At 35.5% G+C, this 24,691-nt stretch overlaps 4 protein-coding genes across 6 annotated transcripts in view; 1 reads left to right on the forward strand and 3 right to left on the reverse strand.

Annotated features, from left to right (window-relative positions):
- Positions 1-1,713, forward strand: part of LOC106165967 (fatty-acid amide hydrolase 2) — a 10,034-nt gene extending 8,321 nt beyond the window's left edge. The window contains exon 8 of the mRNA XM_013544358.2: positions 1-1,713. This exon is cut by the window's left edge and continues 744 nt beyond it. The gene's annotated coding sequence lies outside the window, so the exon portion shown is untranslated.
- A 52-nt stretch (positions 1,714-1,765) lies between these two features.
- Positions 1,766-9,401, reverse strand: LOC106165940 (uncharacterized). Of its 2 annotated transcripts, none has more exons than XM_013544302.2 (2): positions 9,202-9,401; positions 1,766-3,718 (listed from the first exon to the last, which is right to left on the reverse strand). In XM_013544302.2, the coding sequence occupies exon 2, from the start codon at positions 3,704-3,706 to the stop codon at positions 2,903-2,905; it is 804 nt and encodes a 267-aa protein (XP_013399756.2). In that variant the 5' UTR covers positions 3,707-3,718; positions 9,202-9,401; the 3' UTR covers positions 1,766-2,902. The 2 variants fall into 2 exon arrangements, with proteins under 2 accessions (XP_013399756.2, XP_013399755.2); XM_013544301.2 differs by lacking the exon at positions 9,202-9,401 and adding an exon at positions 6,991-7,409.
- A 6,960-nt stretch (positions 9,402-16,361) lies between these two features.
- LOC106165930 (uncharacterized) lies at positions 16,362-18,304 on the reverse strand. The gene has a single exon (XM_013544290.2). It carries the CDS (start codon positions 17,983-17,985, stop codon positions 17,161-17,163), a length of 825 nt encoding a protein of 274 aa, XP_013399744.2. The 5' UTR covers positions 17,986-18,304; the 3' UTR covers positions 16,362-17,160.
- A 2,969-nt stretch (positions 18,305-21,273) lies between these two features.
- On the reverse strand, positions 21,274-24,629 carry LOC106165964 (dual specificity protein phosphatase 14). Of its 2 annotated transcripts, XM_086999150.1 has the most exons (3): positions 24,413-24,629; positions 23,612-23,651; positions 21,274-23,458 (listed from the first exon to the last, which is right to left on the reverse strand). In XM_086999150.1, exon 3 carries the CDS (start codon positions 23,289-23,291, stop codon positions 22,731-22,733), a length of 561 nt encoding a protein of 186 aa, XP_086855276.1. In that variant the 5' UTR covers positions 23,292-23,458; positions 23,612-23,651; positions 24,413-24,629; the 3' UTR covers positions 21,274-22,730. The 2 variants fall into 2 exon arrangements, with proteins under 2 accessions (XP_086855276.1, XP_013399808.1); XM_013544354.2 differs by lacking the exon at positions 23,612-23,651.
- Between the last annotated feature and the right edge of the window lie 62 nt (positions 24,630-24,691).

Below are 24,691 nucleotides of genomic sequence, written 5' to 3' on the forward strand. Positions count from 1 at the left end.
CATATTGCTTATATGTCATTATATTGTGCCAAATCCGAGCAAGATAAAACCTTGTAATTTATTGTTTGTGCCTAGATTGTTCGAGGACAGTAAATTATTTATTGTCGACATGTAATGGAAATCTCAATGCCATACAAATATTAGAACACTATGAATTTTTTTTTTCTATAGACTGTTTTGTGAGTTTTAAGTTTTCAATATTTGAGACTTTTTTGTAGTGTAAATCAGGATTGGTAGTTAACTCATGTAATGGTAGAAATGACAAACTAAGAGCTCAAGCATGGGTTAACGTTGTAATTTTTCTCTGTGGTTTTAGATAGGGTGTACCTTTATGGTAAATAGAAAATTACTGAAAGTACTAGAAAGGTTTTTCTGTATAAAGATCTAACACACCTTGCAGGTCTTTAATGATGGGAAAAGTATCTCTACTGAAAAGATCTCTCTTTCAGACCATTTTGGAAACTTAACTATATTTTAGAACTTCAAAATCTCTTAAGGGTTGATGTACCCTGAGCTTCAGGTCCAATGGGTGCTAACTTCTTTATTTTCAAACCTCTATATCATCTCAGGCCAGATTGAGGAGTTCATCTCATTGAAAGAGTTTACATTGTCTAGGTCCCCATTATTTTTTAATTTTTTATTTATTTTTTTTTTTTTTCAGAAAAAGCTGGTATGATAAAAAAGGTAGAATTGATTGGTTTGGTACATAAAGAAGTGAATTATTGCATTAAACAAATTTATGCCTATCTTTTGCTGCAGTGACTCAGTATTTTCAGTTTCAGATTTTAAGTAATGAAAAGTTTCATTAAAAGCACTGTGATAAATGAATTTGGAGGTGGGACATGAAAGTGTTTATTACTGATATATTTATTTAGTACACTTTTTTATTCCAATATAGTACTTAATTATACACATAATATGTTTATTTCACAAAATGTCATTTTTTAACTGTGGAAGTCAGTTTGACTTTAAAATTGGTTTGTGTGAATAATTTGATTAAGATTTGTAAAACAGAGCAAAAAGAGTAAAATATTGGGAATAAGATAGATAAGCAGTTTGTACGGGTAAGATGAAATAGTTACCAGGATTATTGAAGCACACATGCTAAGACCTTTTAATGTTCCAAAAAATGTACACCAGTGAAAAACTTTACAGTTAAGCATTTTGTGTTGTATGTGCTAAATGTAAAATTTAAAGTCAACCTACTTAATAGTGCTGTATAATTTATTTGATTCAGTAAACATGTAAATGAAAAGCTTTTTTTCTTTTTGTATCATGAGTAAGGGAGTAATTAAAGGTCAACTCCATGGGATTTACCTTCCAAAATGGATTTTCCCAAGGAAATAAGCAATTATTCATTTTCACAAATCATTTATCTATACCTCTCTTCACTTGGATTCTACCATAGCTACTTCTCTGATTCTACCTTGAATTGAACATAAAGGTTGATTTAGTTTAAAATGACTTGCCAGTCATCATAACAGGGACAATCTCCCTAAGCTCCTCTGGAAATATCAATTACAGGTTCACTCCAGCAAAATATTTTGTAAGAGGTTAAATCATTTTTAAGGTGTATGTACCAGTAAGGTTTTATAAGAAGCTGCAGATGGCAAAAATAAGCATTTGGTGGATTTTCAAACCCATGAAGTGTACCTTTGAATGTTAAAATTAGGAATAAAAGCTAATATGCATTTTACTTGCTTATAAAAACAACTTTTGATTAGTTATATTTTAAAAATGTTTAATTAACTCAAACCCATGTTAATATGTTTTAAACTTCATTTATTTTTGTCTATAACTGGCATTACTGACAACATCAAAACTAGCAATAACATGGTATGCAAAAAGTAACATCGGTATACTAGTATATATATATATACAAGTAAGTACATTTCATGTGTGTTCAGTACCAGACTGCAACCATCTTGATGAAATTCGTTTTCTTAATTTATTTACTGAATGTAGCTGGACTTTCACAGCATATCCATTCATACCACAGGTACACATACAAATCACTCCGAGTTCCAGTCCTATCAAAGGTCTGTCTATTACATTCAAGAACTTTCAAAAGTTTTGTTTACTATCTCTGTTTTAGCATTCATCAACTTGTGCATGTTTCTTAGCATCTCAATGACAGCATAATACTAACTGGACAATATATAATAATCTTATCTGTAGAGTGTAGCACTTTCAGGTTAAGTGTGACAGCACAGATAGGGAGTTATCCAAGGCTTGCCAAAAGTTTGGACCAGTTTCCAGTGAAATTGGATCCATTCAACTGTGTGCAATCTCAACAGGCACTGTGATTATGATTATTTTACATAAAAGATATCGATCTAATGGTCTGGTGTATGCCTTGATTGCTACGGCGATACTAGAGGATTATATTGGCTTCTTTTAGTTTAATTCGTATACAGCCTGCCAACTGAGATAGTGCTTAGTCAGGCCAAGCCAACTTAACTGGAAACAGGTCCTAAAAGCTAATGGTCTAATAAAACCATTGTCAGAAACTCGAGTCATTTCACCTGAAGTTTGCTGCTGATAATCAAACAAAAATCAAAAGTAAGTTAACTTGAAAACAAGTTTACAAGATATTAACCAGTATATATTGAGCACTTTGAATAAGATCCATAAAAGATAAAAGAAACATTTAAGACATTTTGTCAAAACTGGCAAGAAGTTACAATGAATCATTGTAATTTTTATTATTTTTAAAGATGCCTTTCAAGAAGATGGAATCCCAATGAAAAATGTAATTCCAATCTAAATCCAAAAGTATGTTTGAGAAAAACGGGAGAAAAAAAATGAAATTGACTTGTTTGTGCTATGATGATAAAAAACTTCTTAGAATGTAAATTTTAACAATTTGAAATGACAGAGTTGTCTCAGTGCTTTGTTTTCTTTAATAACAGTCATTTCCAGATGTCTGTGTTTCTGTTGTTGCTGCTGTCTCTAGCTTATGTTCTGTGGACACATTGCCCAACAATGCCAAAAGTTCTTCAGTCAAACCGGCCATTGAGGGATTGTTCTGTACAAGTAATGCCAGCTGATATGCATATTCAGAGAAAGGATCCTGCCCATTATCAAGATCCTCTTCATCAGAGCAACTGTCGTATTCATCATCATCATCATCATCACCATTCATTTCTTCATCATCACTTACATTTGTTCTTAAATCTGAGAGTTTTGATAATTCTGCGTATATCCTAGAATGAAGTTCCTGTTGTGATGAAGATGAGGAAGCTGAGGATGAGGATGGCTGTACGTGATCTGGAATTACTGTGGACTCTTGGATTGCACTTGTCTCTGAATTAAAACCATAGCTCATATTATTGTGAGTCTGTGGGACAACCATGGAACCAACTGCTCCTGGATTATTGTAAAATGAAAAATTGTGTCCACCATCCCAATGAAAAACATTTTGGGAGAATGGTATATTTGCTGCCAGCAGCTTTTTTTGCTCTACAAGATGTTGTTGAAGCCCTACCACCAGGGGATCAGTCTGAGGAATATTTTCAACTTCTGCTAAATATCGCATTGCCTCCTCCATGCAGTCTTGGTAACCAGCCAGGTAAGAATTATGGGATGCCAATATGGCCGTTGAGGTGAATTCACTCTCTTGGTTAGCTGTGGTTGTACAGTGGGGTGATGGTGTACCAGATGTACCTTCATTGTGACCCTGCTGCAGTTGACAATTGTTTTGCATTTCACTTTTATTCTGAAATAAAAAAGTAAAAAGTATAATTAAATGCATCCAAACTAAGCATTAAAGTTGGAAATAGTAAATAAGTGGGTATCTTCTATATGTTCAGCAGGTGTCCTGGAACAGAAAGCATTTCAAAGAATCACTAGGTTTGTTCCTTTTGGAGTTTATTTTACCTTCTTATTTTACTTTAAAAAGAACAAAATAATTTGATAAATTTGTAAACTGAATTAATTTTTCTTAAATATGTCTCATTTTAAAAAAACGTCAAATAAATTAAAGGTCAACAATTTCAGATAATAAACGTATGCACTCTTACAAAGTTTTTGCAATAAAAAACATCTTCTTGTCAGTCAGATACCTGGTGTGGAAGCCACTGCTTTTTCAGACCCTTTCATTGTGAAAAGCAAGTAGAAAAAAAGGACTTCAGAGAGCCTGGCGTTCCAATGAAAGCAATCTAGATTAAAACCTCCCAATTTCTTCTCACAAATCCAGAATAAATTGGAAGGCAGTATCCTGAACTGGATTGTATGGGCATCTTAAAGTGGAAAGGGAGTGAAGTAGAGAATATATCAAGGTAATCTGAGCAGATTGAGATGTGGGGTTCTCAGCAAGCCTTGGATGGTTTTTGACAGTTTTACCCCAACATAAAAGAAGACTTTGCAGCATGTTTGAAGGAGACTCTGAGAGTGGGCCAATCTTCTCTGTAGGGGAGCCTAAGTGGGCAGCACCACTTCATACAGAGAGTTGAGGTAGAAATTCAATTAGCGGTCCAGCTTTCCTCTAAAGTGTGAAATCCTATCAGAGGTCTGATTGAGAAGAGGTACATATATGGGGTTTACATGTTGTGCTGTGCAGTAGTGACCTAGGTCATTACATAGAGTGATCGTTGCCTAAAAAAGCATATCACAGTTTTGTGGGCTTTTAATTAAAATTACAGTATACTTAAGCTGACTAATGAAAACACAATTAGACATTTAAAGATATCAATAAAACGTGACATACAATATTGAATATATAGGTGAGCTAGGACCGCTGGTCAGTATACGTGCATGTAAATAAAACTCACTCAAATAAAAACAAGAAAAAATTTATTGTACCAGCAGCAACTTTTTTCATAATAACCTTATTCGTTTGCACCCAATAACATAATTGAGCTTTTCTCTAAGTATAACAGAAATGCAGTCCTAGAACTATACTGATGTAGAAAATACCCTCTACAGGAGCTTCGCAGAGATTATTCATTGAATATTTTCATATATTCTCGTTTTGCTTGTTTCATTCGTCTAAAAAGATATGAACACGTCAAAAAGGCAATAATCGAGTTCGCTGATTTTGAAAAAATCGTGGGCGTTTATTGAATAGGGCCTATGTATATTTGAACCCAGGGGTGTAATTTGTGTATTTCCACTTTTGAGCGTACCCAGTCCTCTTATGCAACAAAAGTACTTTTTATTTGAGGCTATACAGCAACTCTTGGGAAATATTAACAAAAGTTGACTTATACTACAACTTTAATCAAGAAAACAACAAAAGCTTTTAAAAACTTTTTTCCTTGTGATGCTCGTAGATAAAAGGCCTTACTGTAATATCGTGAAGTACGTCCTCTATTTAGAGAGGGTTTATGAAAGAATGGCCTAGGTCAAAAAGAATTAATTTCAAATTATGCTAGGCGTATGTACGGTGCTCACGTATTTTGTTCACCATCTCATGTGCCTTATCTCAAAAAGTTATCAACCCCACACATTGTTCGTCAGCGGAGATGATATTTCCCTAGCCCTGGTCCCATAGAACTTGTTTAATTGTCTGAACATAATGAGAGAATGGTAAAGGTTAGGTTTTTTTCCCTTAACTAAAGCGCTTCACTTCTGGGTCTCGGCGATGGTCAAAAAGTTGAACTTTCACACAGATCACTGTTAACTCAATCTGTGTTTGTATGGGACCCTAACTTTGTCTGAAATATGACCTCAACTACAAGAGATCTAAAGAGGATTCGGCCATAGGGTTGACAGAGGTGACTGGTTGGGTGTGTAGCTGTCTCTCCAGTGTAGCTGATGTGCTTCAGTTACGACACTGTGTAACTCAGCTTGGGACAGGTATAAGCTGGAAGGAATATAAAACCCTGTGGGAAATAGAACCCGGGACGAATGTTCCCACTGGCTTGTCTGAGAATTTCTCTTGTGAATTTACAGCACCTTGCGTCCACTTGACTTACTCCAGACGCTTGGGCAAAACAATCTTTAAATCCGATTTTCAACTCGGACATGACAAAATAGACTCAAAATATTTACTTGTGGGAAGAACTTGCGATTTTCAGGGTATGAGGGGCACATCCTTGAAGAATTTTTCATTCTTATATACCCGAGTAATCGCATCATTAGAATGAGAATCGTTTTATGTATATTTTGTTGAAATATAAACTCAACCTGATTATGCGACGGTTTACTTCCTTTCTACAAGTTACAGATATGTTACTTTGCGTGTTTGTGGTTATCAGGTTCCTACATTCCTTTGGTAGATTAGAATAAGTATTCCTGGTTGTTTTATCATATCGTTTTTTTTTAAACAGAAACATTACATATCCATTTCTACATTGCCTTCACCGCCGGCTGGGAAATCGATTACCAGTGGGGAGTGGGCATTTGAGTGTGAAGAGAGGTTGAAAAAGATGCACCGTGGTGACCTGCACGCGCATTGCGCCCGAATAAGGTTTTGAGAGTTAGGAAAAAAATCAAAAGGAAATCGAAAAGAAACAAAATCAAGCTTAAATGCACATTTTACATCAGAAGCAGCGTCAGGTACCGGGGTTTTCTAAGGTTTTCTGTATGGAAAATGTTACGTATGAGTTTAACACCGTTAACACAATCCTTTATATATATATATATATAAAAATGATAAAAAATAAAAATAAACTAATACTAGAAGACCAGCAAGGTCAACGTTTTCTTCCTGACATTAGAGATAAACCGGACTAACGTGCTGAGAAAATTTCCTTTTAATAATCATTTTCATATTTTCAGGACGAAGATTATTAGTATTCCGGGACTCCACATAGAGAACTTGCTAACATGATAAGTCCATCATCTACATGATGTATTTGAACGATATATATATACATGAAAATATTTCAATATGCTGTTTCAAACTTGACATTTACGAAAAAGTTACTATAATTAGACAAGGAACTCGAATTTTGGACCCATCGGTCCAAGTTTGAATGATTTGCCTTATTGCAAAGACAGAAATGAACCCCAAAGACCTTCTTTTCAACAAACAAACAAACATACCTTGATCGTCTGCATTCGGTAGATTTTTTTAAGAATCCGGATCAGGTGTCTCCGGCACGTTGAAATATTTTACTATCTTGATAAAAAGTCCCACTACTTCCTTACCAACCCGGCGTAAATCAAGTCGCCTTTTTCACGGCACATGTGTTAAGCTACCTGCATAAGGGGGTGGTGCTTAACGCGACAGCTGCCCGGCGTTTGTTTCACCATATGCTCGTGTCTACTAAACAAAAGAAATTCACAGAGACCCGGACACATCATTAGCGGCTTTATAGAGAACCCACCTGAAAATCGATAGATAGGACCCTTAGGCTTCTCCGTCACCATAGTAATCAACTATGACTTATATGCACTCCACAGTTAAGGACTAAAATCAGTAGAATTCTCTAAACAACCGTTTCCTGTATGCTGTGGTATTTGATTATTTAAAAGTGTCTAACAGGATTTTTTTCAAGAATTAATAGAGCCCTTGTGCATTATGTAGTTCTGAACTTTTCATGCATACCATATCGTTACATTGTACGGCACTAAATAAAATGTTTTGATGATAAACGGATCAAAGCAAATCATCATGAATCATTTTCCTTTAAATTTTCAAGTTTCCAAAATTGAACAGAAACCAATCGCTTTATCGGCCCACGTCCTTTATATACAACGAATGTGACACTAAAACATCCATGTAGCAACACTCGCGGACGCCTACAGATGTAAACTTTCTCATCATTGAGTCACTTGTTCAAATTTAACATTGACTGATATGGCGTGCTCTACCAATATGGACAATAACTACTTCCCTCCCGTTATCTTAGAGGGTCGGCTCCATAGTATTATTTCATAAATTCGACCTTAACCTCGAGGATTTAAAGGCCATGACAATGCAATGCGTGTCAGACGGCAGGAGCGGTGGCAGCCGAGCGAGCAGCTGGTTCACCTGTCACTGGGACAGCTGCACTTACTAACCGTTTTATGAATGAAAACTGCATAACCTTCAAGTAGGAGCGGGGTCGCGATGGGATCGAAATACTAGTAACATAATTTTAGGAATGAGTTGTTATTTATAAATAAACGTGATTTTGCATTTCTGCATGGCCTCTCTCTCTCTCTCTCTCTCTCTCTCTCTCTCCACACACACACACACACTCACACACACACTCTCATTATTGTCAGTATTTTCAGAAACACTTTTATGCCTGTAGTAAGGAAATTGCCTAATCCACCAAGACTTTAATAACCTGCAGTTGCCATATATAGGTTGTATTTATCTCAAAGAAACCAACAATAGAATAGCGTTTTGCAGGCCAACGCAAAAGTGCCTGAACAACTCTTCTAGTTGACACACGCCTACTGTATTTTCGTAGCAGCAAATTGCCCACAAACTTATTTAAAACCGTTCATCGAACCTAAGAAGAAATGTGGAACACCGTTAAATAGAAGCGCGGCTGTGTCAATACACCAGGCAGTGTTGGAATGCGCCAAGGTAAAGTGAGCAGAGTACGTAATAATATGCATAGCGTGCAGCTGTCGCCTAACATAACATTATTAACAGTGGGGAGATATTTCAATATAATCCAGTATGAAACAAAATCATCGTCTGTCTCTTTGAGATGATACTGGAATAAACTTTTTTAAATAATGAGATTTTAATTTTATCCAACTACTTGGATGTTCTGGTAGAAATAGCAAATGAAAATGTTCGGGTTAAGAATTTAAATGTCCGGACACACAAAGAGAAATGCGTCTGTATCTGTGCGCACGTCTGATGCAGGGGGATGTGGAAATTGAGCCGCAGGATGCGGGTAGGCTGAAGTTAATCTTCCACTTATAACACAGAAAAGTGTCGGCGTCGGGGTCAAACATACCTTTAACCGAGCTATACCTGACGCTATAGCGAACTATTGCTCTATGCCTAATTATTCAATATTCAGGTTATTCTATATTAAATATAAAAAAGATCTTGGAGTCATCATGCAAATGCCCAGCTCTCTTTACATTGAATAGCGTAATATCTTGTAAATGTGAATGTTGTACACAGACTAAAACAAAGGCTTGTATCCGCATTAATGAGAAGTGTTATAATGACATGCCCCGTGTAATCCCAGTGTTGTTGTTGTTTAACTTGTGCAGCATAATCGGCGTTTTTTTTTCTTACTATATCCTGACCACGCCACTGAACCCGATACTCTCAGAATATTATGAATGAACAGAACTTACCTGCGACTTGTTCGTTCCTTTGCAAACTTCTTCCTCTACGTCTGCGTCCTTTCGCTGTATCAGGCTATCTGCTCTGTGTTAAAGAGTTCAGTAGCGTCTCCGAGAGCAGAGAAGGGCAGCTGCCGGGGGTGAAGCGGACGACAAATGATATGGCACGGCGGCAGCGTGTGCACTATTGTGTACTATACACATGTCCACCTGTTTACTTTTGTAAGGGAGTACGATTAAGTGTGGTCGTTTTTTTAAGGGAGAGACATCAGTGCAAGAAATGTTTTCTCCCTTAAAGTTCTAAATTTGCTTTGTTGGTATAAAATGTTAAAAATATTAAGAATAATTATCCTTTGTTTAATGCAAAGACAAGGTATTGCTTTGCAATTGCATACTTGAGGGACAAATTGCAGTAATGATTCCTCGTATCATTATCTCCGTCCTCTCCCCAAAATATATGCTATTCCGCATCTCGTTGGGTTTTAAAGGCTCAAGCAGAGTATATCACCATTCAGTTTCTGCACAGAATGAGATGTGTGTCAACAAGGCGATCACGCGCTGAAGTGTACATAGTTAACCGAAAGTGTTTTCCCCATACAACTTTTTTAATTTTTGAATAGTTGCGTTCTTGTTTTTCGTTGACAAACATTCAAACACTGAAAAAAAGAAGAAATGAAAATAAATTTTGGATATTCACTAACTAGGGCATGCAGAGGAGGAAAAAGTTTGCAGCTGTCGCTTGCCGCCGTCTATCTGTGTTCCCTGGTCTATCATCTGTATCATCACTGATAGGCAGATTCTGCACCCTCGCTCCCGGCACATCATCTAATCTACACCTTCCCTCAATTGCGAATAAATACAGACAATCCGTTTTTAGTATACATACAAGATAGTTATCATTATCTCTGGATTTCTCATTGAATAGATACACGTAGAAAATCTTCCTGATATCGAGTTATGTCAAAAATTTAGTATGGGCTGTGTTGAATAAGTAAAAAGAAAAATGATATATACATAGAAATGGGCGAATTAGTTCATTCTCAATTTCATCAAACATTATCCTGACATGTAGCAATTTTGTTCAAAAACATTTATAATTTGAATTTGGGCAAGGCACGGAGAGCTAGTTGCACAATTTGTAATGTAACCTTCTGGTAAATAGTGAATACAGCAGATTAGAGTGAAACAAGACCTAATTAGGTCCCAGGTTAAGAAGGCCAGATAGAGCTAGGGAGGGGGGCTAGGCTGGGCTGTGGAGTGCTCATAATGGATTCACATTCCTGAATTCTAACTCCATAATTTAGCTACACTCCGACTTACTTTGATATTTAGTTCAATGACTTCGAAAGTATCATTATTTTGTGGTTTTTGCCTCCCATAATGTCCGCTTCTAAAAGGTAACCCTAGGGGGACAACTTCTGCCACGCCTTCCTTGGGGCGGCTACTCCTTTGAAACGACTAAATTCGACACTATTGCATTGATATTACATCAACATCATTACTAAACATCGACCTACTACTACATCACATGGTGTACATCTTTCATTTTATTACAGATTTATTCTATTTTGTAAAACATTTTTGCTAAGCGTTTTCTTTGTTTGAGGTAGAAAATGAATTTTATTACAATTTGACGTTAAAAATTATAATAAAAACAATGTTCATATCATTCCATTTTGAGAAGGATACGGACGTAATAACAAGATACCTTTTGTTTTTTTCTTTCTCTCTTTCTTTTTTTTCCCCACTTTAAATAACTTTATTCACCACTGAACCGACAAATTGCTTTTTGTGAGCCCGGATCTTCTCTACTGCAACAAACACTTGGAGAGAACGTAAGATTAGCTTGCGTTTTGGTTGTCCTCAGTAATTTAGGAAAAACGTATTTTAAGAAGAATAATCAATGTAATGTGCTCCCAATTCACCAGCTCAAAACCTTGGTCCAACCTTATTTCAGAATGATGTATTTGTTTAAATGTGATTTCACAAAGTTTCGTTTCAACTTGTTAGTGCTCTAATGGTGAACCGCGCTCTATTTCCGTAAAGTAAAGCATCGTAACTTATATAAGCATAGTGTTGGCAATACACAGAATGCTTTTTGGTGTTTTAATAAGCAGTGTACCAAGCACGTGCTCTTTGTCCAAATGCTTCCAATAGGCTCCAACACTTAACTTGTACATTTAAATAATTGTGAAATTGATAAATTCTATTTCAATAATAAATCATACGGTAATTATCTTAATCAAATGACTGATAATTTCTACTTCTACAGTTTAATTTTTGAATAAATTTAACTTTCGGTTGTCTACCATCATTAGGTCCATGCTACCATAAAGTCCTTTATTCCTACCAACCATGGACCTAATGAGAGAACATGTACTAACTAAAATGAACTAAATGTCTGAAAAGATTTTCTTTAAAAATATTGAAAGAACACATCAGTTAAATCAAGAAGATATTCACATATTGATACGGAGTTTTTATTTCAAAATAGACAATTTTTCTAAAATGGAAAATAGTTTTAAAATCATGGCGGTCGGTCTCCGGGGCCTCTACCTCTGTATGTGGTCATCACACCGGCATGAGTCACTAATTTCTTCTTTACATTCTCATTATAGCCCTCTAAGCAGGTAGATTTACAAAACCAGCAAAGTATCAAAACCCTTTAATGACGAGTCCGTGTTCTACCAAAATGTTCGTCCCTACCCATTCAGAAAGTAATTTGCTGGCTGTTTATCTTGGCTATTGTGTTGAAAAAGATTAGAGAGGCTGGTTGTTTGTTCAGGAGATAGAGTACCACATCCTCCTGCGATGTTCTTTAGTTTTCAATGGCCAAACATGGGAGAAAAATGAAGCCTCTGTCAACACCTTGCCTCCAGAAGGTGAGAACAGCGTGTGGCATTCTCCATTCGACGCCTTCAATGATAGTCTTGGCACGCGGTTTTAAGATGGCAGCCAGCGAAATGAATATTTTTCAAAAATAATAATAATAAATAAATAAAAAAGGAAAAATGAAAACACCGATATAAATACTAATATCGATCATAAATTTTGTTATATTTCTGTTATTTTACATACTCAGTAAATATTCGTTTGAAAAGTATAATTTCAAAACTTTAAATGACGAGCCCATTTAGATTAGACCACCCTATTCTTTTAAAATATTTCCATATGTAAAGCATTAAATCAATTTGAACGTGTCTTGGACAGAAGAACAACTTTAATCAAGGAGTTATAACAGAACTCCTTGCTTTAATTAAGTTTGTACATGGACATAATTATTATGTCCATGGTTTGTACTACAACTTTATTTTAGTGTACGTGTGAGAGAAAGGGAAAAGGGAATATTTAGTAAAGTTTTATCAATTGCTTTTTTCCTTTTATGTCTTTATGATGCTTTTTAAGAATGGTTGTTGTCTCTTTAAATATGATTTATTTACCCACTTTATTTTTTAAATAAGATATACATAAATATCCATATGACCTAAAATACTTTTCCTGTTTTTAGTGGAATAAATTTCTTAATATATTAAAATAAATTTCGGGTCTTTGTTGTTTTATATTTTGTTATGGTTCAACTTTTACAAGTCACTGTTGTTAAGAATAAAAGAATGGAATTACAATACAGAAAAGCCTCTAGCTTACTTATATGTCTGTAATTAACGGCCAACGGTGGGAAAAAAGGTCACTGCAGCCTCAGCAACCTCTTGGAATTCAAATCTTTTTATATGTTATGCAATAAAGCAATACTCAAAGTACACGATGATGCGAGCCTTCTTTTGAGCATATGAGGGTTGTCTTGTTTGGTGGTTTTGTTTGCGGTGTGAGTTTGGTTTGCCCTTTGTATCCCATTGAGATGATCATTTTGATAACGGACGTTTGGTCGTAATATTTAATCCGGTATTGCGACACGTACGACGCGAGATCGATCATTCTCCATCAAAGCGACGGAAGGAGGGGAAACCTGAGCCCCCATCGAAAGACACCGCGGTGCTTTAAGCCGGGAGATGATGCCGTCTAGAATATACCATATTGACATCACTGTTCACGGGCACCGCAAGAAGGCATTGTGCGTCTTAAGCTGAAAATAAGATTACTTTCGCAATTTTTCTAAAGGTAAACACGGTAAAAGAATCGTCCAATATTTACTTTGAGCATCTGGTTAATTAAACCCTTGATGCTGCGTCTTCTGTGCAGTCTATTATTTGATATGTTTGTCATTAAATGATACTAATTGGACAAACAGGTTAAGACACTGCATTGTGTTTGTGCAGAAGATCGAATGCCATCCTTTCCCGCCATACTTTCCAGTGCCGTCCGTCTGCTGTCTTCAATTACTATCAATTCCATTATAACAAAAATCCATGGCAGCACTACACTGGGAGGACGACTGCGTTCCTATCACACGGGGTTCTATTAATCAATTAATAACAATCTTTTCTTCTTCACTGTAAGGAGTCACGGACACGATACCCCAGCTGCGATTTTTTTGCTGTTTTTTTTTTTTCTACTTCACAAAAAACCAACAGTGCCACCATTGTTTTTTGCAACACATAAAGTGTTTCCAAAAAAGCTATGAACGCGTATATCGATGCCTAATTTCTTTGAGCTGCTTAAAAAATCTCATTCAAAGAAGACATTCTACTATAATAATTGCAAAAGCACTCCTGATGATAAACTTGCTGCATACTATCATTATTAAGTATGTCTTAAAAAGCAAGGAATTATTTATGTCATCAACGAATAACTTTAGTAATGATCGACCTTCTTTATTCTTTATACGGCCTCAACACATACCTATAAATAAAAAAATGAAATGTTTAAAAATTTTTCCCAAAAGAATACTATTGCCGTGCAATAAACCGTAGATAGCCGTATGTAGATATTTATCAATTTGACAATCTTGACAATCACCCTTATATTCAAAGTCAGTAGAAATAACCACCAGGTTCTTTCATGGTAAATGGTTTTAAAAAGGATCTGTTTTTCCATGTAAGAAAATTCTAAATTACCTGTTTTTTTTCTCGTTTTTTAGGAGACATATCAGTAACCCTGCGTTTGACAAAATGTTATTCACACCAGCTTATCTTGTATGCCTGGACACATACCGTTTGGTTATGTCTGTTCTGTCGTGCAAGACGAATCGCAATTCAATGCTATGGAACTCCGGGTGGTTTTTGTTAAATTGGTGAAAAAGAGTTTGCCCATTATAGACAAATCACACACCTTTTAAGCGGAGTGGTGCGATTGATACATATCACGCGATATGTGTTGTTCAATACATTTTTACCTACTTCGGCTGTTCTTTCTTTCTTTTTTCATCTTTTCAGCTTTGCTGTATAGTTCTCTATTCATGCTGAAGCTCATTCTCTCTCTCTCTCTCTCTCTCTCTCTCTCTCACACACACACACACACACACACACACACACACAGTTGTCATTTACCTCAAACTTTATTTCTGTTTCACCATTTCGTACTTAACTTGTTTCAGCAGATTTTAATTAGAATCCAACAAGTGTATATTTCCACCGTTTAATTTAACGTTCACAGCACAGTGAAATAAAGAATACCAGTATCTCTCTCAAAATAGTCACTCTCTTCCGATTAGTTGATAACCTTCTGACACTACAGTATGGTGCTCTATCCAGCTTTTAATTAACGATCAAATATCCTATGAACTGATAGTATACCTTCTGTTACTAGATCAAGTGTTGCTATCAGTCCGTATATCTGCCAACTTCACAGATTTTTCGTATTGCGGAGACACAAAAATGGCTTCATTCTACAGAATCGTGTCCTTTAAAGTGTACACCCGCAACGCCTTGGTGAATTGAGATTTAAAAAGATTGAAAACAATACCGAGATTATACTGCAACCGGAGGAGATGGATAATTTTGTGAAAGAAAAGCAGAATCGTTGCAACAAAGTTCTTGTTTTACCTCCATTTGCCAACAATTGTTCAAGAAGTTTTGAGTTTTTTCCTAATCAATGTTTTCATCTCTTACTCACCTTTAGTTACTCGGTAAATTCCATTTGATGATTAACAAAAATACCTGAAAATAAAAGAGAAGGGTGTGAACCATTACTGAAAAGTGCTATATGTGATATCGAACCCAGTTATAAAACATAATAGGTTTTTAATGTTAAGGTTGTGTTCAAGTAGATATTTCAAATACTGTCACAATTCGTAAAGAAAAATTAAGATCATCTTTGTAATCCTTGCTAACTTTGATGCAAAGCATGACTTACGGATACAGTCGTCTTTTTAGAGAAACGAAGAACGCAATTATTTTGAGAGAATAATCAAAACGCGCGCCTGCGAGAAGAAGAGAGAGAGAATGAGGGTCGCAGAGGATATCGAATTCGAATATGCTAAAATGAACGGAGAGGATTCATTGCGAGCTTCACCGCGCCTACCTTTTTCTTTGTTCTTTACAGAAAATATGTCTTTTATGTCAAATTGAGTAGAAATGCTCAGAATTTTATTTCATCTTAAATTTCAAATTGCTTTTTTGCGAAAATCTTTTGAAGTAAGGACTTTTGTTAGAATTCAATAACAATAGTAAGAAATTTTTTAAAAATTACCAAATTTTGAGCGAGAAAAAAACTTACAAGGGCGAATATATATATATATCATAAATATGTGTAACACTTTGACGACACAGTCGCTTTTAGTATATCTACGATTGTTACCAATATTATTTAATCATGAGTATTCCAATATAAAAAAAGACTTACAAATTGCGATCAAATGCATTAGAACGCAAGTGCATTAAAAAAGAGAGAAGGGCCTATACAAGTGACGAAAAGCTAAATAAAATCTTTTTGAACATTAAGCGACGTTAGATTGCTGATTGCTACTGTTGGATAATAATTAATAATGGTTCAGTTCTGAACAGCGGTCGTAAAATGGCACTTTTTCACATTTTATAAAAATATCACATTTCCGTTCATCTTGATTAATAATCGTCTTGGTTAATTGCAATATATGAAATGGTGATTATGCACATGAAATTAAACTAAAGTGAATCTAAGAATCCCACATGATGAAATATACATAAAAATGTATGGAAAGGGCTACACAGTCTTTACATCACTTTTTCGCTTCTGTGGGTTTGGAAAAGAGAGAATTCTTTTCCAGCAAACTCGAAAACTCATTCTAGTTTCAGATAAATAGTTTATTTAGAATAATCAGCTTAGACATTGATTTCAAAAATACATGTCTATGTTTTTCTTTTCGATGTTGATGATTATTTAACGATTATTATTTAACGTAATATCCGTGTCATTCGACTGACAGTGAACTTATATGATCACAATTAAATATTAGCAAATTATATCTTTAACATGTCACTTTAAAATGCTATAGGCTGGGGTATATGTTAGTGACATTCTATCAAATATCAACATAGTGGGTAAATTGATTTCAACCATTTTGTCAAAACTGCATTACACTCGTGATGGCATTGGTCAGTTTCTAAAACTTAAAAGTAGTTAAGCATAAAACATAACAACGGGAATGAAAACAAACTCGTTTTACTTATATTCTTTGAGAAAATTTGCAACTATCTTTACCTGTTTTTCAAATAAAGAAACGGCATTGAAATGTCAGTCAAAAAAGTATTACGCTCAAGATATATTTGAAGTTATATCAACAGATCTGTTTTCTGCACTTTTGCAAATAAAGGCATGAACATTTAAGATGGACAATGCGGCTTTGAAGGTAAAATATACAGTTATGTAAGCATAAGCTGAAGTCTTTCACAATGATTATGGTTTCTTCTTCTAAATGAGTCTTTATGTAAAAGACCCACTAGCAATTATGCATCAATTACAAGCTTATAACTACTAAATGAAAACTAGGTATTAATACAAAAAATGCGAAAGTATTTTTAACTGTCTCTTTTGTCTTGCATCTATTTCTGTACATTTTCGTCAGATTAGCATATAAAAAGTTTTTAATTTTCAAAACTAATTTCGCTGTTTTCCTGGGGACAAGTCACCAGCCGTTTCCGTAGCAGTGGTGCAGTGCTGGCAGGCACACGGACATGGCGGGATGTGGACCGCAGGCAGACGACCAACGGTGAAATTCATTGCAAGAGCTGGTGGAAAAGTTGCTCGAGGCTGAAATAATTCCCTAGATACTGGCTGACTGCCCGAGTCCACTGGTGATGGCATCAAAACTATACTTGGTGGGCTTCTGGGCGACATTTTTTGGAAAGAGTGCGAACGCTGTTGCATCTCACACACCAATTTCTTCATTTCTTCTAATGACCGCGTCAACGTGATGATGTAATTTTTGGCTAAGAGAAGAGTGGCCATTTTGGAAAGTTTTTTGACTGACGGCCCATGTCCGTATGGCATAACTTGTCGTAGCCCATCCAACGCTGAATTGATATCATGCATTCTTTGGCGTTCTCGCATGTTAATTCGCAAACGAAGCACATCTCTTTCGTCAGAATTAATGTCTTTTGAGCGCTTCTCCTGTCGTCTGTTCAGTCGAATTTTCCCTGGCACAGAAGAACGCTTAGCTGTAAAATTGTCTGTAATACAATCATTTTGCCCATCATCTGAAATGTCACAATTGTCAGTTTCTAAGTCTTCGCAGGCATCATCTTCATAGGCACTGTCAACTACAGGCAACGCTCTTGAATCATTGCCGTGGTCAGCTTGATCTGAATCCCTGTTCTCGAGCGTGGTCATAATTTCTAAGTAATATTGCAATCTTATTTTTAATTTTTTCCCCTTTAAGTCCACATAAAGAATTGTCAAGTCACTGACTGCTTCGCAACGCATAAACAGCCTTTTTCTCAGTTCCAGCTCACAAAGGGCCGTTTTTATATAATATTGCTATTCAGATTTCCCTCTAAGGAATTTTTGTATGCCAATTTAAGTTTAATGTCGATAAATTACTGTGAGAAAATACCGCTGCAGATTAGCCGCTCTTGCATCGTCAAATGAAAAAGTTTGCCGATGTTCACTCCTCTCAGCATGGCGTGTGTTTCTCTGCTCGCTTCACTTCCATCAGCTCTCTAATATACCTGCGCTCAGGTGAATATTACACCTTTAATACTTACCTTATTGGTTGGTATTTAGATAATACCCAAGATAACGGTTGAGTCTATACAGTCGGTGCCGTCAGAGTGATACAGGTCATTCCGGATCATCGCACACGTCATGTTGTCTTGAGCGTCAACTGAAAAGTACCCTGGCGAACTATTCGAAGCGCTGGTCTGGCGACACATCTTTGATATGGAATTTTGTCAAATTCAAAAATTCAAATCTAACACTCACCTGCGGGTCTTGTTTTAGATTGACATATTAATGAAGGTTTTAGATGGAGGTTCCGCGTCGCAAAGGTGATACACTAACACGAAAATAAGAAATGAATATGTATTTTTCTTTTCGTATCTGAAAGAGTTTTGCTTAAGTAAAGGCACTGTTTGTTTTCGTCCCAACAACAATTTGTAACAGTGTAACAACCATTCGATAGTTCCATTTGGCCTATGTCGTTAAAAACTCCCCTAATTTGACGCGGCAAAACAATATGTAAAGTACATTTATTTTCAATGTTTCATGCCCCAGGTGTCATATTTTCTACATATGTTTCAAAATGAATAAGTGCTCGAATACGCTTCGAATTTGAATTAGGTCCTATTTTGTTTGAAATGCAGATGTTAATTCTTCGACTTTATTAAAAACAGACGAAAGGAGTCGGGGAAATTATAAAACACATTTAAACTACAGAAGGTGAAAAACGCAGATGGTCATTAGTAAAATGATACTGGGATTTAATCTGCCACCATAGAACATAGGGCGACAAATGACAGTTAAATGGGTGTTAAATTATTGGGCAGATTACTCCCATTCCTTCTTAAGCCTTTTCAGATAGTGATAATTGATAGGGGCAGATCACCAAAAAGTGAACACATATTTTTCTCAGTTTCCACCACTTGATATGTAGCTTCTTAGGAACATAAGTTAAAACCCGGTTAATGTTTCGTCTTTGATTCATTGCTCTTTTTTCTTTAAGGTAGGCATGCGGGTCTCTAATTCACATTTCTGAAAACTTATCAGCGCAAAGAAGCCGTGATATCCGTGCACAATGTTTAAGTATTCAAAACATATTTTACCCCGCCCCTTCCCTTGCGGGACTTAAGTTAATGCGATTTGCACGTTATTCAATAAAACACGTTAGAAAACCTTACTCATAGTTATAAAAAGAAGATAAAAAATAGGGTGACAAAATGCGAAGAAGTCTCAAACTAAGAACATTGATACAGATTTTGAGGCAGGTGGCACCGACAGTTTAACCTTTCGTTACAGTGCATAAAGCAGCTGTCACTTTTACAATCATTTAATGATTAGACGTTAAATTCAGTAGGAAACAGAGAACTGTAGAGACAAACAACGTATCACAGGTGGAACAAAATATGTGTCATGTCAGATGATCACTCTAATCTTATTGTTACTTCCCACGTTAAAGTCAAGTTTTAAGCGATCTTATCTCGGAGGAAATGATCAAGTCTTTGAAATGTAGAAATACATAGGCCTTCCTTGTTCTGTTTAATGCCCCCAAAATAGTAGTATGGAGTTTCTTTGGCATCTGCAGTTTTTCATTGGAAAAGTGTCGTTCATATCAAAGAGGGGCACCCTGAGTGTCAGGGTATTTGTTGTCAATTATCTTTGGATATTGAGCATCGAAACTAAATTTATCTGGTGTATCATTTAAGATGCTTTTTTTCAGTGACAAAACAAATTTGGAATTGTTCAGGCTTGGTTGAAGAACATTGGTTGAAGAAAGTTTATTGGCTCCCGAGTATTGTCTGAAACTGTAAAAGAATAATGGAATGACTTACAAGAGGTGTTCAAATAGGTAGACGCAATTAGCTTGCATTCTAGAAGAAATGGACATACAAAAACGTTTTCGTTACTTTTTCCTGTAAGGTGCACTCGTTACTCCGACGCTGTCTTTTTTTCCCCGAAAGTTAGAAATTCTCAGCTGTTAGCCCTTCATCCTTACCACTGTGCCAAAGATTAATAGAATGTCGTTGCATCCTTTTCACATTTTCTGAAACCAAGCATCTCTTTCGACATGTCAACTTTAAACAACAGCTCCTACGCGTGAGGAACCCCTACGTAGAGAAGATAAGTTTTGCTTTTAACGCTGCTTTGACTTTGACTATAAAATAAAAGACACAGGGGTGAGTTTGTGAGAAAAATCTTGTAAAAAGACCTTTGAAAAACTTCACTGAAACAGAACCCTGGAGCAATAGCTTTTTTTATCATTACCCCAATTAATAAAATCCTGAATCCACATTATGGGCGTGTTCGTCTGATGACGTGACTCAGACTGACATCTAATCTGATCAGGCGTGGGTCTGGTGTGAACGACGCTATGGCTACAAGAAAAATGTCGAGAATATGCAGATAATCCTGGGTTTACGTGGAAAATATTTTTATGCCGCCATGGAACACGAAATATTCACCTTTCTTAACCAATTCCAGGTAAATTAGGATATTTTCCTTCGAGAAAATTAACTTCTTGATAAGAAATAAGTTAAATAAGTTGTCCAAGTGAGATAAGAGGTAATGCTTTTTTTTATTTTACGTTTGCCGAAATAGTTACAATTCACGAGCAACAAAATATTCTATACTGATCGTTTCGATGTAATTTTCGAAAAAGAGCCTGCATAGCAAGGTATATCACATAGTAATACCCCCTTTACACTGGACGGCGTCCTTTCTGCGACCATGAAATTTGGCATCGCTGTGGTCTAAATAAGGAAACACGAGCATTGATTTTGTATCAGAATGAATGCTCAATGATCGGCCAGTTGTCGGCACGCAAAGTATTATAATATTTTAACTCTCAAATGGGGCCGTACTGCTGGACGCAGAAAGGACGCCGTCCAGTGTAAAGGGGGCTCAAATGTGACCAGTCTCTTAGTTTGAATACATGTAAAACCAAAATGTGATAGATGTGACTTTTAACTGCAACCCACAATTGCTTCTGCAGAGTAAATAAACAAAATTAAAAGAATAATCAAATTAGATAAAATAAAACGAATAAAAGTGTCAATATACATTGTGAAAGGTTTACTTCAAATAAATAAACACATAACAGAAACATGACTTTATAACAATATAACAACCCAATCACTGACTTACATAGTGTACTCCATATCAACACTGAATAAATAGTAACGTTAACAAAAAATTATAAATAATTAAATTAAAAAAAAAAAGAAAACACTTGCAAAGTGAGGAAAAATTAATTGTATTGTGACTTAAAAACATATTCATAATTAAATATCTGCAGATTTGGGGCAAATCTTTTGTCAGTGCAGATGGTAAATAAAACAAAATAAAACAAAAATTGGTGATTTCTCCTTGGTAAGTTGTAACATTTGCTACTTCAGCCATCCTTTTTCAATAATGTTATATGTGGTGGTGCTATCAGATTGTAATATTTAAACACCAGCATCTAGGTAGTTACAAAGTGCACAGCACAGTTCTTGGTTGTTGCTGTCAATGTAGAATAACTGCTATAAGAAATCAGCTTTCTATTTAACTACTATTTCGGATACTGAAAAAATCTGCAAATAGCATCAAAAATATAATATGGAATTTAGATTTTATTCCTTTCATGAATAAATGTGCTGGCAGACACAAGAAAATGAGACAAAAAGAATGGCCTACAAGTGTATGCTTAAAATCAATCAAAACTGTGGCACCAATGGCAGTGATATACTCTGATAAAACCTAATTATGAAATAATAAAAATATACACAGAGATTCACATAATGTGACAGCTGCAGTAAACTTAGTGTATCACATCAAATTCATAAGATCACTCAAATGTTGTAGTAAACAGGTTTTTTTTTAGTTTTCAGTCAAATAACCATAACATAATCATCAAGAGTGGATATTTGAGCTCAATATTGGCAAGAATGACATCTGATTAACCTTTTTGACCATAACTAAGATATATACCTTAATGATTTAAAGAAATATATAACATGCATATCATATTGGTTATAAATTATACCAAGAATGCATTACAAAGAAGATTTCAAATATCGCTTTTTATGCCAATTTATGAAATCAAATGATACATTTACAAAAAAGTTAAAATATTCAGGATTTCACAGGTACCATAACATCTTCATAAAAACTGACTAGAGATAACCCATTTTCCAGGCTGATTTTGAACATTTTGGTTGAACATTTTTGTAATACATTCTTGATTTTATATATATATCAAAAATTATCTTTGGTTGTATCATTGACTTATATGGAAATTACTGAGCAAGGAAAGTCCTGTCATAGTGCATAAAATGTGTGATTATCAATATGTACTGCAGTACATTGTAAGAACAAAAGAACATAAATTACAAATACCTATTTTTATAAAAGCTCCTGTATCCTATTGAGAAATATAATGAAAATCTTACAAGCACTATGCAGTATGAGTCACAATAATATCTCCAGGCTATGGAAATGTGATACAACTAGTTACTTCAGAAATTGAATTTACTTTATCGTTTCTTTTTCCCGAAAGTGCTGTTATAAGTTGTTTCCCAAACCATGCTCTTTGCTTCATCTGAATACACATCTGGTATCCATCCTATGGGAGATGACACCATCTTGACACTGTTCTTTCCTTTCAATTTCTTCTCATATTCTATCAACTGTTTCCAGAAGCCCACATTAGGTCTAATAAAGGGTCTTTTGGCTTTGACATGGCTGAATGCATCTCTCAGGGACATCTTATAGTGTTTCATCATGTAGGCAATACAGATGGTGGCCGATCGACTGACCCCTGCGATACAGTGGACCAAAGTTTTCCCTCCTTTGCTTTGCACACTTTTGATTTTATCAGCACAGCGGTCAAAATACACAGCCAAATTGGTGTGTGGAACATCATCCACATTAATCTGAAGAGCTTCAACTCCTTTGATTCTCAGATTTGGTACCTCCATTGTGATGTTAATGATGCATGTGATCCCACGCTCTTTTATGCGTTTCTCTGACAACGCAGAGGCGCTGCACAAAAAGAGATGGTCAGTGACTTGAGCAATCTGCATGAATATAGACATCTTGTCTGATTGATTGTACACAAAACAGTAACACAGTAGTAGAAAGGATATTCCCTTGGTTATTATTATTGTAAGTTCATTATTTACTGATTGTTGGTCAGAGGTCTCCCCTGAGTTTTGTGAGTAATTTTCACCGAGCAAAAACAGCTTGAGACACTATGGAGATTCTGAAAGAAGGAATAAACATATATAAATGCAAGGCAAATCCATGGTGTATTAGTCAAATACTAGTATATACTGTACTCATACCTTAACTTACAGTTGAATCCATTATTTGAACAGACATATTTCACACATAGACAAAAAATAGTGAAACTGACAAACTCTTTCCTCTGTTAATCCTGCTTCATTTCGTTGGTACTAGAAAGAAATCTAAATGGAGCTCAGTCAATTCTTATTCTGGAGCGCTACTGTACTGATAAGAACTCAAAGTACTGCAGTTACTTTAAACCAGTGTATCGTAAAAAGATATGACTATGCAACAAGAATACCTCTATAATACCTGCATTAATATAAATACCAGCAAATAAAATGTGAAATTTTTTGTGGTAGAATTCCTGACTGTGCTGCAGGTTTATGTGTACATGTACATGTAGGCTAACTAACTTACCATGGATAACACCTTACAGTCTTGTGAAACAAACTACCAGTCAAAGAGTAATTATTTTAGGATAATGATTTTTCCCTTATTTTTTTGTCACAATATTCCCTAGAGACTAGACTGTAATCATATCATGCAAACGCGCAATCAGCTTAGAAGCGCAAACTGTTATATTGGTAACTTCTATTGATAAATGTTTTAAAAGCATCAGATCTGATTTTTTTCATATTCTAAACCCCTAGGCTTATGCTTCGGTGCGCAGCTTGTCACATATTTGCTGTGGGAGTTTTACATCAGTGTTCTTCGTTTATCAATAATATATGATTCCAGTATGATGATGTGTATGTGCCAGTAACGTCAGTAACAGTCCCAGTGTTGTCAAGTGCCAATGCTGTACATTTCCATGAAAACAGTTATACTTAGACAATCCTACTTTAACTAAATTATGTCACCATAGTTTTCTCCGCAATCCTCAAAATGTGGTCATCATATAACAACTCTACAAGTGAAATTATCGTACCTTTTCTTGCGTCGTTGCTATCCACCACTTTCCACTGTTGATGGTCTGTGAAAGGCAAAATGAGTGGATAAAAAAACCTAACGATACATGGTCAATAGATCAATAAATAAATGCTATCATAGAACAATATTACAAATATTGATACCAAAGAAGATTCGTTTCATCTTTATCACAGCCTGTATTTGATACATTGGAGTGCTACACTCATGGTTTCTCTTAGGATAACGTTTAGTAAAATCGATTAAAGCTGCCTTAAAATTCTTTTAAATAAAAAGTACG

The sequence above is a fragment of the Lingula anatina genome, chromosome 1 (genome assembly GCF_051362555.1).
Source record: "Lingula anatina isolate TDL-2025a chromosome 1, LinAna3.0, whole genome shotgun sequence".
Lineage (NCBI taxonomy): Eukaryota > Metazoa > Brachiopoda > Lingulata > Lingulida > Lingulidae > Lingula > Lingula anatina.